The 14,279-nt window shown below is 44.4% G+C and overlaps 4 protein-coding genes across 4 annotated transcripts; 2 read left to right on the forward strand and 2 right to left on the reverse strand.

Moving 5' to 3' along the window:
* LOC128265615 (uncharacterized) lies at positions 1 to 1,927 on the reverse strand. The gene has a single exon (XM_053001776.1). The coding sequence runs from the start codon at positions 1,894 to 1,896 to the stop codon at positions 19 to 21; it is 1,878 nt and encodes a 625-aa protein (XP_052857736.1). The 5' UTR covers positions 1,897 to 1,927; the 3' UTR covers positions 1 to 18.
* A 1,178-nt stretch (positions 1,928 to 3,105) lies between these two features.
* On the forward strand, positions 3,106 to 7,969 carry LOC128265614 (hypoxia up-regulated protein 1). The gene is made up of 3 exons (XM_053001775.1): positions 3,106 to 3,310; positions 4,556 to 4,869; positions 4,979 to 7,969. Exons 2-3 carry the CDS (start codon positions 4,559 to 4,561, stop codon positions 7,470 to 7,472), a joined length of 2,805 nt encoding a protein of 934 aa, XP_052857735.1. The 5' UTR covers positions 3,106 to 3,310; positions 4,556 to 4,558; the 3' UTR covers positions 7,473 to 7,969.
* Positions 7,970 to 9,453: 1,484 nt separating this feature from the next.
* LOC128265619 (multiple epidermal growth factor-like domains protein 6) lies at positions 9,454 to 11,527 on the forward strand. Its single transcript, XM_053001782.1, has 2 exons — positions 9,454 to 10,042; positions 10,909 to 11,527. The coding sequence occupies exons 1-2, from the start codon at positions 9,568 to 9,570 to the stop codon at positions 11,463 to 11,465; spliced, it is 1,032 nt and encodes a 343-aa protein (XP_052857742.1). The 5' UTR covers positions 9,454 to 9,567; the 3' UTR covers positions 11,466 to 11,527.
* On the reverse strand, positions 11,426 to 14,076 carry LOC128265617 (pre-mRNA-splicing factor ATP-dependent RNA helicase PRP16-like). Its single transcript, XM_053001780.1, has 3 exons — positions 13,167 to 14,076; positions 12,250 to 12,391; positions 11,426 to 12,171 (listed from the first exon to the last, which is right to left on the reverse strand). Exons 1-3 carry the CDS (start codon positions 14,029 to 14,031, stop codon positions 11,574 to 11,576), a joined length of 1,605 nt encoding a protein of 534 aa, XP_052857740.1. The 5' UTR covers positions 14,032 to 14,076; the 3' UTR covers positions 11,426 to 11,573.
* Positions 14,077 to 14,279: the final 203 nt, after the last annotated feature.

Raw genomic sequence — 14,279 nt, forward strand, 5'->3', positions numbered from 1 at the left:
TTCAAGTCCAAAAGACCTTTAATAACCGTATCCCTGGCTGCAAGGAGCTGGAGTAAAAACGCTGCCACAGCTGAATACATAATTTTTGGGGCACGGAGGCGAGGGAATCGAGGCTCCGCCGTAAGCGGGCGCCGGAGCAGCAGATCCGTAGCCAGCAGCTGTCCTTGCCATACCAAGAATATGATGATCCATTTCAGAACGAGCGTATCCTGACGATTTCGAAGCTGGTGCTGAATAACCGGACTTTGCTGGTGCCGAATAACCGGTAGATGCTGGTGCTGAATAACCGGAAGATGCAGCAGAGGACGAGGACTTCGATGCCGAATACGAAGGAGTCGCAGGTACTGCAGGTGCTGAATAGCCAGATGATGCTTTTGGTGCTGCAGGTGCTGAATACGCCCGACCTGAATGTCCGGCAGAGTAGCTTGATGATGCAGGTTGGGAATAAGACGGCGCTGCAGGCGCTGAATAGCTGGACGAAGCAGGAGGTGCGGAATAAGAATGAGCTGGAGCTGAATAGCTGGATGAGGCAGGTGGTGAGTAAGAGGGAGCAGCAGGTGCGGAATACGATTGAGCTGGAGCTGCAGGCGCTGAATAGCTGGATGATGCAGGTGGTGAGTAAGAGGGAGCAGCAGGTGCGGAATACGATTGTGCTGGAGCAGCAGGCGCTGAATAGCTGGATGATGCAGGTGGTGAGTAAGAGGGAGCTGCAGGTGCTGAATAGCTGCTTGGTGCAGCAGGTGCGGAATACGATTGAGCTGGAGCAGCAGGTGCTGAATAGCTGCTTGGTGCAGCAGGTGCGGAATACGATTGCGCTGGAGCCGAATAGCTGGGTGATGCAGGTGGTGAATAAGCGGGAGCAGCAGGTGCGGGATACGATTGAGCTGGACCCGCAGGCGCTGAATAGCTGGATGGAGCAGCCGGTGCGGAATACGATTGAGCTGGAGCTGAATAGCTGGGTGATGCAGGTGGTGAATAAGCGGGAGCAGCAGGTGCGGAATACGATTGAGCTGGAGCTGCAGGCGCTGAGTAGCTGGATGGAGCAGCAGGTGCGGAATACGATTGAGCTGGAGCTGAATAGCTGGATGAGGCAGGTGGTGAGTAAGAGGGAGCTGCAGGTGCTGAATAGCTGGATGGTGCAGCGGGTGCGGAATACGATTGCGCTGGAGCCGAATAGCTGGGTGATGCAGGTGGTGAATAAGCGGGAGCATCAGGTGCGGGATACGATTGAGTTGGAGCCGCAGGCGCTGAATAGCTGGGTGGAGCAGCCGGTGCGGAATACGATTGAGCTGGAGCTGAATAGCTGGGTGATGCAGGTGGTGAATAAGCGGGAGCAGCAGGTGCGGAATACGATTGAGCTGGAGCTGCAGGCGCTGAGTAGCTGGATGGAGCAGCAGGTGCGGAATACGATTGAGCTGGAGCTGAATAGCTGGATGAGGCAGGTGGTGAGTAAGAGGGAGCTGCAGGTGCTGAATAGCTGGATGGTGCAGCGGGTGCGGAATACGATTGAGCTGGAGCTGCAGGAGCTGAATAGCTGGATGGAGCTGCAGGTGCTGAATACGATTGAGCTGGAGCTGAATAGCTGGATGATGCAGGTGGTGAATAAGAGGGAGCTGCGGGCGCTGAGTAGCTCGATGATGCAGATGGTGAATACGCCGGAGCTACAGGAGCGGAGTATCCTTGGTTTTTCGGCGCCGAATAGCTGGACTTAGAATTGTAAACGACCGGAGCGGCATAGGCCTGCGCCGGAATTTCGCGAGTGTGTCGCTCCTCGTAGTCAAACTCCGATTCCGGCAAACCCTCGTCGAACTCCTCATTTCCGGTGGCCGGAAGCGAAAACGCTGTGGCCCAGAGGCAACCAAAGGCCGCGAAGATCAGCAGTCGTTGTCCACTCATTGCTCACTGAATTTTGACTAGAGTTTCGTAGAACGGGACGGGTTTTATATGGCCAAGAGGAAAACAGATCAGCAAAATCTGAATATTGCTCAATTGCAGTCTGTTGGTAGTTTGAATTTTCGGTGGATTGTCTTTGTGCTATTCTGCATTTGGAGTGGTTTCATTTAAATTTGCTGGAATCGATCGTTTTGCACTCTGCACTCACTTTTATTTTTAACGTGAAGAGTTGAGTCGGCGTGTTGAACGGAAACCTTGTTAGAACATTTTTAATACCCTTTTCATTTATTTACCTAGCTTTAAAGTCATGCCAGCTTAAAGTCATTTTAATGTACAGTTTTGTAATAAAATTTTTCTAAGATATAGGGCATTATCTTTTTTTTTTGGTTTTGATATATATAACGATAATAAAGCTTTAGGAATTGGTGTACAAATAGTCTTTGCATGTTTAAAGTTTATAGCTTTAAAGTATAACATCACTTTATCATTATTTGAAGCCGCAAAATTTTAAGCTCGTCAATAACTTCAAGAGAAAAGTGTATGCAAAGTAATTAGTTTAATTATGCGTCAGCACTTTCGTTAAAAAAAACTCGGTCATCGATGGAATGCTGAGCTGTCAATATGTGGGTTGAATTGCTGCTTGAATTACAAAACAAAAAATAATAATTGTAAACTACATATGTAATAAGTTAAGCATTAATATGAGAAACGAGTTTTCACTTTCGTACCCAAGCGAATTTAGGTCAAACTATTTTGATTTAAAACCCCTCAAAAATATTTGTATTAAAATCGATTTGAAACTAACAAACTATTCTGATACCAAAACAAATTATTATGATTTTTTAAGGCACTTTTTATTACTTTGATAAATAATAAAACAAATTTGTAAATGTTTTTCAAAAACTTTAGTGTTGCTTGCTCTTTTCAAGCATCAGCAGATACATTTTGAAATTCCTTCAACAATTAATTCAAATTGGTACTTTTTTATTTGTTTTCTGTTCTTGGTTTAAATAACAAGAAACCTTCCATTTAATAAAAGACCTATTTAAAAAACTCGATAATGGACCATACCAGTTTGTTTTTATTTATTATTTAAAAATTAATTTCGAAGCCTGATTTTTAGCCATAAAGGCTCTAAAACTGTAAAATTCAAAATGTCGCGCCATTTCCAACACTGTTTCGTAGTGTGACCGTGCTTACACAAACTAAGCCTTCGGTGTCGGCGTGGGACGGGCACACTCGCTGCCGAATCAACACGTCAACGCGGCGACTCGACTCGTTTTATTATAAACCGCACTCGAATTTCACGTTGTGAATTGAATAATTAACAATAATTTGCTCTGCTGAATAAAAGTCGATTGGCGAGTGGAAGGAAAGTCGCGAAGGACAGCTGGAAGCGACGAACAAAACGGGACACGTAAGTGGAAAGCGGCACTTGGCTGGAAAGTTGAAAGTATGGGCGGCGGGGAGAGGCGGGGGCCACAGACAGCTGCTTGCGTTGCAAAAAAAAAAAAGGAAAAAATAGAAGTAAAAGAGAAAGAATTGCGGAAGAAATGTGGAAGTAAAGGAAAAGGTTATTGCTCTTTTCACCAATTTACGTCAAAAACCTCCTGGAAAAGTATTTCTCCTCCGTCAATATTTCACCGGTAAACTATATATTTCTCGGCTGCCACATGAGCATTACTTAAAACTTTTTACCAATAATTCAGTTTTTAGTGTTCAGTTCCATATAGGATGTGTACAATCTGTTAAAAATCGAAGTACTTATAAGTAATTTAATTTATTGTGATATTAAATCTCCTGGACACAAGAAGTATATCAGCATAATTCGTGAATAAAGACAGATTTGTATTGGAAGTATAAAAGTAACCCATAGATTTCTTTTAATTAATCTGTAAAAAAGAATTAAGGTTCCTTATAATAAATATTAAGCGGGCAGATTGTCATTTTAATTTCAGTACAAGTTTTTATTGTTCTTTAGATTTTTACTTTTATTCATGGAATTTGTGAAATTGAGTCACGAAATTTAATATTCAAGTTCCAATTTCGGGGTATTTATTTTATTAAGTTTTAGAAAGATCTCGAAAGATCTACCAGATTCGTTATGGTCTATAAGATATATTAAAAAAAAGGATGAAAAAAAAGTTGTGATTCCTTCCAATGTTACCACATTTCAAACAATTCATTGGAAAATATTTAAAAGACATTAATAACTTTGTTACCAAAGTTGTATCATATTGTATTTATTTTTAGAAATTCCTATAAGAAATTTTGTCCTTATAAATCATACCTAGCCGGGTTTAAAAAATGAGCAAATAAATTATGAAAAACATTATAAAAAACTGAAAAAAAAAATTTTTTTGGATGAAAAGCCTGCAGGAAAAACTCTTAATCCACCCAATTTTAACAGTCATATTATCTACTAGTTTCTATAAAAAGATCTACAAAACTAAACATATTTTATGAGAAATCTTTAAGAAAACTTAAAAAATATGATTAATTGCCTGCAGTAAAATCTCATATGATACCTTTTTTCTATAAAAAACGATGTCCATAAAAATTGTACATGCAAGATTAAAAAAACAAAAAAAAAAAAATTTTTTTTTGTAAAGCCTGTAGGAAAAGCTGTTAATCCACTAAATTTTACCACATTTACCTACAGACCATGAAACTCGTGCTCTTACTGAGCGCCCTGCTGGCGGGGATTGCCCTTTCCCAGGGCGCCGCCGTGATGTCCGTGGATTTGGGCACCGAGTGGATGAAAGTGGGCGTCGTTTCGCCCGGAGTGCCAATGGAAATCGCCCTGAATCGCGAGTCGAAGCGCAAAACCCCGGCGATCCTGGCCTTCCGCGATGGCGTGCGAACCATCGGCGAGGATGCCCAGACCATCGGGATCAAGGATCCCAACTCGGCCTACGGTTATCTGCTGGATTTGCTGGGCAAGACCATAGATAATCCCATTGTGGATTTGTATAGGTGAGTGTAGTGTAGGTTGGTGGGCCACGTCATTGCATTGCGCTCTGTAATGAATTATCGCCAACGACCAATCTGTTTTTATTTTTTTTTTTGTTTTTTTTGTTTTTAGGAAACGCTTTCCCTACTACAACATTGTGGGCGATCCGGAGCGCAACACTGTGGTTTTCCGCAAAAGCGAAACCGAGGAGTTCTCCGTGGAGGAGCTGGTGGCCCAGATGCTGGTCAAGGCCAAGCAATTCGCCCAGGAGTCCACACAGCAGGCCATCACCGAGTGTGTACTCACAGTGCCCGGCTATTTCGGGCAGGCGGAGCGTGAGGCTCTATTGTCGGCCGCCCAGTTGGCCAATCTCAAGGTGCTCCAACTGATCAACGACTATGCGGCGGTGGCCCTCAACTATGGCGTCTTCCATCGCGGCGAGATCAACGAGACGGCGCAGTATTACCTCTTCTACGACATGGGCGCCTACAAAACGTCAGCGGCTGTGGTCAGCTATCAGCTGGTGAAGGACAAGCAGACCAAGGAGATCAATCCGGTGGTTCAGGTCCTGGGCGTTGGCTATGATCGCACCCTGGGCGGTCTGGAGATTCAGTTGAGGCTGCGCGATTACCTGGCCAAGGAGTTCAATGCCCTCAAGAAGACGAAGACCGATGTCACCACCAGTCCGCGTGCTCTGGCCAAACTTTTCAAGGAGGCGGGACGCTTGAAGAATGTCCTATCCGCCAATACGGAATTCTATGCCCAAATCGAGAACCTTCTGGAGGACATTGACTTCAAGCTGACCGTGTCGCGTGAGAAACTGGAACAAATCTGCGAGGATCTGTGGCCCAGGGCCACCAAGCCATTGGAACAGGCCTTGGCGTCGTCGCACCTCAGCTTGGATGTGATCAATCAGGTGATACTGTTCGGCGGCGGCACGCGAGTGCCACGTGTCCAGGAGACGATCAAGGCACTCATCAAGCAGGAGCTGGGCAAGAATTTGAACGCCGATGAGTCCGCCACCATGGGTGCGGTTTACAAGGCAGCCGACCTGTCGGCCGGCTTCAAAGTCAAGAAGTTCGTGGTCAAGGATGCCACGCTGTTTCCCCTGCAAGTGTCCTTCGAGCGGGATCCCGGCGATGGTGCGGCCGTCAAGCAGGTGAAACGTGTCCTGTTCGCCCTGATGAATCCCTATCCGCAGAAGAAGGTCATCACCTTCAACAAGCACACCGATGACTTTGAGTTCTATGTGAACTATGCCGACCTGGATCGCTACAGCAAGGATGAGATCGCCGCCTTGGGCAGCCTGAATGTGACCAAAGTGCAGCTGAAGCAGGTGAAGGAGCTGCTGGAGAAGTCGAAGAAGGAGTCGGTGGACAACAAGGGCATCAAGGCCTACTTCTACCTGGACGACTCCGGCATTTTCCGCTGCACGGGCGTGGAGTATGTGTACGAAAAGCAAAAGCCCGAGGAGGATGCCGATGAGGACAGCACCTTGTCCAAGCTGGGCAGCACATTGAGCAAGTTGTTCGCCAAGGAGGGTGACGACAAGAAGGAGGACCCGGAGCAGGTAGAGGAGCCGGCCAATGCTGGCGAGGAGCCCGCATCCAAGGCCGAGGACAGTGAAAAGCCCAAGGAGGAGGAGGCCAGCAGCAAGGAGCAAAAGTCTGAGGAGAATGGAAAACAGGAGGCCGAGGCCAAGAACGACACCATCAAGCTGATGACGGTGAAATCCCCGGTGACCTATGAATCCCAGACGCAATTCACCATTCCACTGGCCGGTTCTGGGTACGACATCTCCTTGGCCAAACTGGCGGCCATCAACAAGGCGGAGGAGCAACGTGTCCGCTTGGAATCCGCCTTCAATTCCCTGGAGGCCCACATCATCGAGGTGCAGCAGAAGTTGGAAGAGGATGCCTATGCCAAATGTGTGACCGACGAGGAGAAGGAGAAACTGCTGGCCGAATGCAGCACTTTGGGTGAATGGCTGTACGAGGATCTCGAAGATCCCAAGGCGGAGATCTACGAGGAGAAGTTGGCGCAGCTGAAGAAGCTATCCAATGTGTTTTTGGCCCGTCACTGGGAGCACGAGGAGCGACCGGAGGCCATTAAGGCGCTCAAGGGCATGATTGATGGCGCCGAAAAGTTCCTGGTCACCGGACGTAATCTCACCAAGGACACGAATCCCGAGAAGGATGTCTTCACCCAGGTGGAGATCGATACGCTGGCCAAGGTGATAACCGAAACGAACGCTTGGCTAAAGACGGAGACGGCGGCCCAGAAGAAGCTGGCCAAGAATGCCGATATCCGGCTGACCGTTAAGGATATTACAGATAAAATGAGCCTGCTGGATCGCGAGGTCAAGTATTTGGTTAACAAGATCAAGATCTGGAAGCCCAAGGTGAAGCCCGTCGCTGAGAAGGAGAAGAAGAACAAGGCGGAGGGGGAGGAGGCCACATCCTCCACTGGCAGTGGCGATGGCTCCTCCAAGGCGGAGAACACCGAGGATCAGCAGGAACAGCCGGAGAAGGTGAAGGAGAAGGAGCAGCAAGAGCCTGTGGAGGAGATCACTCCAACGCCCACAGAGCAGGAGCAGGAGGCCAAGACACCGCACAGTGAGCTGTAAGGAGAAGAAGCATCCAGGAGCATCCAGGAGCATCCGGAGCAGCAGGAAGCCAAGTGCCTGTCTTAGGATTCGACGAAGGATTCAAATCGGGGGATTTAACGGGGGGAAAAAGACGGCAAACGGTCACGAAACGCGGGGGCGTCTTAATTTCTATGATTTTTTTTAGCTAAAGACGGGGTTAAATTATGCTACATCTAATCTAAAACAAAAAAAAGAAAAAAACACACACACAAAAACCACACACAAATAATGTAAACCGTAACTAAACTAAATGTAAAAAAAAAAAAACATTTTCCATTTTCCATACCATTCCGCATAGGAAATACAAGACTTGAAGAAGTACTCACACACGATCCCCTTCTATATATCCAAAATATCTTATTGATCGTAGCGAAAGTAGCGAAACGAATTGGGCGGGGAGCGGAGTTAAGATCGTAATAAATCTGAAACCGTACAGAGCGAAAGAGAAGCGAATAAAATTTGTATTGTATTGTAAACGGATTGGCCTTTTCACAACCCTCAGAATTTTATTTAAAACTGGAGCAGCGCTTTTTTGTAGCTGCGTTTCAGCATTCTATTTGGCTAGAATGTTGACACGTAAAACATAAAATAGTTCTGGTAAGCATCTTGAAATTAGTATTTTAATTAAAAATAAGAAGTTGTCTTGAGAAAGTTTATAAAAAATTGGGAGATATAGTAAATAGTTTGCCGTTCTCAAATATTATGTGAAAAACCAAAGATGAACGATTTTTTTTTACCCATTTTATACTAATTACGTTTTCTTAAATACTACTTTCTGTTTCCATCTATTTTAAAAACTTTTACAAGCTTGGAATTTATTTAAATATTATTTTCAAGATGCCAGATTCAAAAATTATACCTTGAAAATTAAAAAAATGGTGTAAGTAAGGTGGTAATTTTTGTAGATTTTTTGAAATGTATGTAAAAGTTTAATTTATTTTGTAATAATAAAATAATAATAATAGAAAAGCGTGTAAGTAATATTACAAGTGCCGGGTATTATAATTCTAGTCAAAAGCTTGCTAGAATAGTCCATCCTCCTTTCTCGCTCTTCTAGGCTCTCTCCCTCTCGCTTGCACCCGTGCTTGCGTAATTTTTAATTTGATTACTTCGGGCCTTAAAAAATAATCCTTATCTAGACCTGCGTTGCTGGTTTCTTTTGGACACAATCCAAGAATCAGTGGGAGATAAAATATATATTATCAAACATATATATTTTAATTCAAAACTTCTAATGCGACGCTTAGTGTAAATTTCTAGGGTTGCCACAGCGTTGGCTCACCGCAACGTTGCCAGACTGTTGGCCAGAGGCTATCGATATTTTTCAACTCTAAAATTTTAACGGTACAAAATGTAGTTTTTCTTAAATGATTTTTTATTTTTATTATATGTTGTATTTATATAGGTTTTTTTTAGTAAAAAACTTAAATTGTTTTATTTTATTAGCATGTAGTCAATAACCACATGTGTAAGTAAATATCATTGAACTTTGAGTTTAAGTGGTATTTATTTCATTTTGTCAAGCATCGTTAGTAAAACTATTCTGTAAAACTATTCTGCGCAAAGTCTTGTCAGGCTTATTTATTTAATTATTTTTTTTATTAAATTATGCGAAGTCTATCCAAAAGCTGTTCATCGTGCCTACATAAAAACAAAATGTTGTTATCAAAAAAACAGTTGATATCCTCAACTCCACAATTTTATGTTGAATTTACCGGACAAACAGTCAAAATTACGTTTTTAAATTCAACTACAATTGGCGGATAAAATCAAATAGTAAGAAACTAAAAAAATGACAAAATTAGGAAAGCAGCTCATTGGCATAATTTATGCTTGAAACTTGCTTAAAAAAAGCATCTGGTAGATTTTGGTAAATATTTGCCTTGCCTTTTTTTTTTTTTTTTTTTGGGTAAAAACCGATTGAAAGAGAATTTGGAAAATGACAGCACTGATCTTCTCCAATCAATCGATCAATCGGTATTTTCAAGACGAGCTTTTTGTCGAAGCGAAAGTAACGGTTTGCAGTCCGGCCAATGTGAGCCAGGCCAATAAAGTCGATTGAATTGAATCAGAAATGCCAATGATGATGCTTGCTTGGATCGTAGTGCTGCTGGCTGGACTGCCAGGATTAAGGATCTGCCGGGCGGAGGATCTGCTGGAGCTGTCCTGCAGCTCGGATGCACAGTGCTCGCAATTCGAGCGTGGTCGGTGCCTGGACATGGTCTGCATCTGCACGGCACGTGGCGCCGGCGAAAGGGTAACCTGTTCGCCGCTGGAGAAGAAGCTGACCAACATCATAGGTGGACCCTGTCCATGTCCCATGCCCCATGCCGACTGTCATCCGCGGTGGGATCAGTGCCTCTGCTCCGCGGGCCATGTGCCCAGTGGCGATCGGCGTCGCTGTCTGCCGGAGGCAGTTGCTCCGGGCGGCGAATGCGAGTTCCAGCGGCAGTGCCAGCTGGCGGATCGGTTTAGCTCCTGCTCTGGGGGCCAGTGCATCTGCACTTCCCAATTCGAGCTTCACGAGGGACGCTGCCTGGCCGTGCTGCGTGAGTACACTGAGAGAAATCACCAAAGTGACCTTATTTTATTTAAGTTCTTCAACTGCATTTTACATAAAACCACTTTTAACTGTAAAATTGAACATCAGTTTTTTGGTTTTCATATTTTTAAATGCGACCAGCAAAAAAAAAAATTGATAAAGATATGAACATTGATATATTAAGCTAACTTAGAACGCGTTTAGCGTTTTTCTCGAAATGAAATCTTTAATTCGGTGACGAAAACATCTTGAGCTCCAGGAGATTTTTCTGAAATTTGACAGCCAATGAAGTCTTTGAGCGTTTAATTTGTTTCTACAAAAAAAAATGTTAACCAATAAAACTAAAATTAAAATTAAAATCTAAATTATAATTGTACTTTCGAATTTCAATTTATTTTAACATCTATCTTTAAGAATTGAAAGTAATTTTCTATTATTATTTTTAAACCTCTCCTTTCTATATTATTAGATGTCAAACAAGCTGAAACATTTGTTCCTTTTGAATTTCAATTTCAGTCGATGTCTTTATCTTTTTAAATTGATATTAATTTTCTCTCATTATTTTAAGACCACTTTTTACAATATTTAATTTGAATTTACTATATCTTTATTTACTTAGCTTTTAAAATTGAAAGTAATTTTCTTTATTATTTGTAAACCTTTACCTTTCCCTTTTATATTATTAATAGTCAAATTAGTTTACAATTTTTTTCTTTTTGAATTTAAATTTACTTTAATAAATTTATGTTTAGAAATTATATTCAATTTTCTTTCCTTATTTTGTAAAACGTTCTCTTCAATATAATTTGGTCAGATAAGCAAACAAATTATTTCCTTTTGAAATACAATTAATTAGTTAACTAAATTTCACAGAATCCATATGCGGCGTGGACAAGGATTGTGGGAGCTGTGGCGCCTCCCTTTGCCTGACCAAAGTGAAGAAGTGCGGCTGTGCCGCTGGCTACGTTCACAACCACAACATGACCAAGTGCGTCACGGGATCCGGATACGGGGCCAGCTGCGAGCACAGTGCCCAGTGCAAGGTCAAGCTTGGGGGCGATGCCAAGTGCCTGGACCACCAATGCGGCTGTCGGCCATCGCACTACCCCAGAAGGGTAGCCAACGCGGTGGCCAAGGAGGAGGAGCCGGAGGAGGAGCGGATCACCTGCGAACCCATCGTGCCCTTTGGAGCACTCTGTCTGCACGATGGCCAGTGCCGGATGCAGTCCCTCCTGGAGGAGACCAATGGAACAGCGCCAGCACCCATGGTCTGCAAGTGGGGCGAGTGCTCTTGCAGTGAGAGCCACCGACTGGAGGACAACAAGTGCATCCGTGTGGAAAGTGGAGCCTCACGCATGCAGCATCACCCATTAGCTTTCCTTCTCCTCGGTTTGCTCCAGTTTACAATGATTCTTTATTATGGTGTATAGCAAAACAAAAAATAGTTGTTGTTAAACTTATGTATGAATAGAAAGAATGAACAGATACAGAAACAGATGCAGATGCAGATGCTGATGCAGATGCGAAACCAATATAAATCAGAGGCCGATCCTGGACGGCGTGCGACGGGGCGTGGCATTGCCCGGGGTGGCGATCTCCTGCTTGGCGGCCAGCTGCTCCTCCCTATCGGCCGCCTGCTGTTTGCGCTCCTCCATCTCGTGCTGGGCCTTCAGCATCTGCTCCTCCATCTCCTTGAGATGCTCCGCCGCCTGTTTCTTCTTCTCGCGGCCACTGCGACCGGACTCCTTGACGGAGAAGAACATGGGTCCAAGCTCGGCCAGCCAATAGCCATCGACGGCGGTGGCGCACTGCATGTACTCCTTGGCCGTCATGATCAGTTCATGGTAAACGACATAGTCGGGTGTGGTGCCCAGCCCATACAAAGCGGACGTTGGATGCAGATGGCAGGGCATCCCCGTACGCAAGTTCACATACTCCCCGATGCCCTTCAGCCTGGCCGCCTGATAGAAGTACGCCGAGCAGATGCACTTGCGCACTATGTCCCAGTCGGTGCCGCAGCTCTTCACGCTCAGATTCTGCTGCAACATGATGTCCTTCAGCTGCTGCCGCACCTCGCGCACCTTCCGCATCGCCTTGACGTGAATGAAGTGCTCGTTGCACCACGACGAACTGTAACTGTGGGTTAAGGATTTTTTTAAGAATTAGTGCGACTTGAATTTCTGGCCGGGATTGGCAAATGGTTCGGTGGCTTACTTGTTCTGGCGCCACTGCTGATACACATTGAGGTAGGTCAGGTGGTCGGACTCGGGCACCTGGAACTTCTCGCGCACTCCATCAGCCTCCTCCTCGCGGCCCTTCGGTCGGTAGAAGATCGACGGCACGGACAACATGGACACTGCGAAAAAATTAGACTTATGCATCAATACATTCTGTGGCAAGAGCAGCGAATTATCAATTCTAGTGTTTGATACTTGGTAAGGGAGTAAAAAATAGTAAACAATTAATAATAATTTATAATTATCAACACACATAAAGCGTTATATACGTAGGTATTAACATACAGTTGCGGTCAAAAAAAAAAAATATTTTTTTAGCTTATGGAAGTAGCAATCAAAAGTTTGGAAGCAGCTAATGAAACATTTGTTTATATTTTTGAGAAGCTCATACTATAAACTAGGTTTGGCATATATAAAAATCAACATTTATCATAGGTATAATATTTTCAAATATTGAAAAAAAAAGACTGATGAAGCAAAAATTGGAATACAAAGTGCAGATGGATGAGAATTTATATATATTTTCTTAAATTGTCATACAACATTTTACTTCGATTGACATTTTAGTTAATATTTATTTAATTACGACCAATTTTTTGCAAAAAAAAAAGAAATGAAAAGCACTTTGTAGGCATATTCCAGAAACATGGATGATGGTTTAATCTTTCAATAAGGCGGTGATAAATTGGGTATGTTTTCAGGAAAATATGCCATAAAGAAAAAAAATTAGAATTTTAAAATATCGATAAGTATAGGATTTTCCTATTCTTAGCAAAAACTGTTTTTTTTATATAAGTCTTAAAATATTTTGGAAAAGTACAAAAGACAATTAGAACAATTTTGATATTATTGATAAATATAGAAATTAATAAAGAAAAACCTTTTGTTTTTTACCTATAATGAGGACCTCGGCGCTGCACTGGATGCGGCAGGCGACGATGAGCATCTGGCACTGGGGCGGATCCAGCGGGAACTCGGCCATCTGGCGGCCCAGCGTGGTGAGGGCGCCGGTGTGGTCGAGGGCACCGAGGATCCACAGCTGGTACAGCGAGTTGAGGATGTTGTCCTGGGGCGGGGGGTCCATGAAGTGGAACTGCAGCAGGTCGACGACGCCCAGCGACTTGAGCAGCAGCACCGTGTTGGCCAGATTGGTGCGCTGGATCTCCGGTACGGTGAGGGCCAGCAGCTCGTCCTTGTACTGGCGCTGCGTGTAGAGCCGGAATGCTTGGCCAGGACCTGTGCGTCCGGCACGACCACTGCGCTGATTGGCATTGGCCTGCGAAATGGGATAGATCTGTAGGGCGTCCATGCCGATGCGTGGATTGTAGACCTTTAGCTTGCAGTAGCCGGAATCGATGACGTAGATGATTCCATCGACGGTCAGCGATGTCTCCGCAATGTTGGTGGCCACCACACACTTGCGCACCCCATCGCTGGACTTCTGAAAGATCTTGGCCTGCAGATCCGACGGCAGCTGCGAGTAAATGGGCAGAATGCTCAGCTCCGGCGCATTGTCGATCTCCGCCAGCCGCTCCTCCAGCACCTCGCACGTCACCTCGATGTCCTCCTGGCCGGGCATGAAGATGAGCATGTCGCCCTCGTTGGGCGTCAAGTGCACCTGCAGTGCCTGTTTGACAGCCGATTCCACGTAATCCTCGCACGTGTTCTTGCTGAACATCACGTCCACGGGAAACGTCCTTCCGGGTATGGTAAATGTGGGCACATTGCCAAAGAAGGTCGCAAACTTGCTCGAGTCCATCGTGGCGGAGGTAACGATCAGCTTCAGGTCATGTCGCCGGGCCACAATCTGAAATAACGAGGTTTAATCATGGTAAGTTTTCGCTTTATAGTGTTTATATATGTTTATTTCCAATACTTGAGTGGTAGAAAAAGGATATTTTTCCTACTTTAACTATTTTTCATAATATATGTGAGTAAAATCGACAAAAAAAAATGCTGTTTCCTCGCTGCAGGGGGTGCTTTTCTAATGGAGGCACAGTGGGGGTC

This window comes from Drosophila gunungcola, unplaced genomic scaffold (assembly GCF_025200985.1).
Source record: "Drosophila gunungcola strain Sukarami unplaced genomic scaffold, Dgunungcola_SK_2 000140F, whole genome shotgun sequence".
Classification (NCBI taxonomy): Eukaryota; Metazoa; Arthropoda; class Insecta; order Diptera; family Drosophilidae; genus Drosophila; species Drosophila gunungcola.

What these genes read in the sequence shown, in the direction of transcription:
- LOC128265615 (XM_053001776.1), bottom strand. Translation starts at nt 1,896, where the DNA reads ATGAGTGGACAACGACTGCTGATCTTCGCGGCCTTTGGTTGCCTCTGG.
- LOC128265614 (XM_053001775.1), top strand. Translation starts at nt 4,559, where the DNA reads ATGAAACTCGTGCTCTTACTGAGCGCCCTGCTGGCGGGGATTGCCCTT. An exon ending in CCCATTGTGGATTTGTATAG is followed by an intron (nt 4,870 to 4,978) that starts GTGAGTGTAGTG and finishes TTTTGTTTTTAG; the next exon opens with GAAACGCTTTCCCTACTACA.
- LOC128265619 (XM_053001782.1), top strand. Translation starts at nt 9,568, where the DNA reads ATGCCAATGATGATGCTTGCTTGGATCGTAGTGCTGCTGGCTGGACTG. An exon ending in ACGCTGCCTGGCCGTGCTGC is followed by an intron (nt 10,043 to 10,908) that starts GTGAGTACACTG and finishes TAAATTTCACAG; the next exon opens with AATCCATATGCGGCGTGGAC.
- LOC128265617 (XM_053001780.1), bottom strand. Translation starts at nt 14,031, where the DNA reads ATGGACTCGAGCAAGTTTGCGACCTTCTTTGGCAATGTGCCCACATTT. An exon ending in CGCCGAGGTCCTCATTATAG is followed by an intron (nt 12,392 to 13,166) that starts GTAAAAAACAAA and finishes ATTTTTTCGCAG; the next exon opens with TGTCCATGTTGTCCGTGCCG. An exon ending in CAGCAGTGGCGCCAGAACAA is followed by an intron (nt 12,172 to 12,249) that starts GTAAGCCACCGA and finishes CTTAACCCACAG; the next exon opens with TTACAGTTCGTCGTGGTGCA.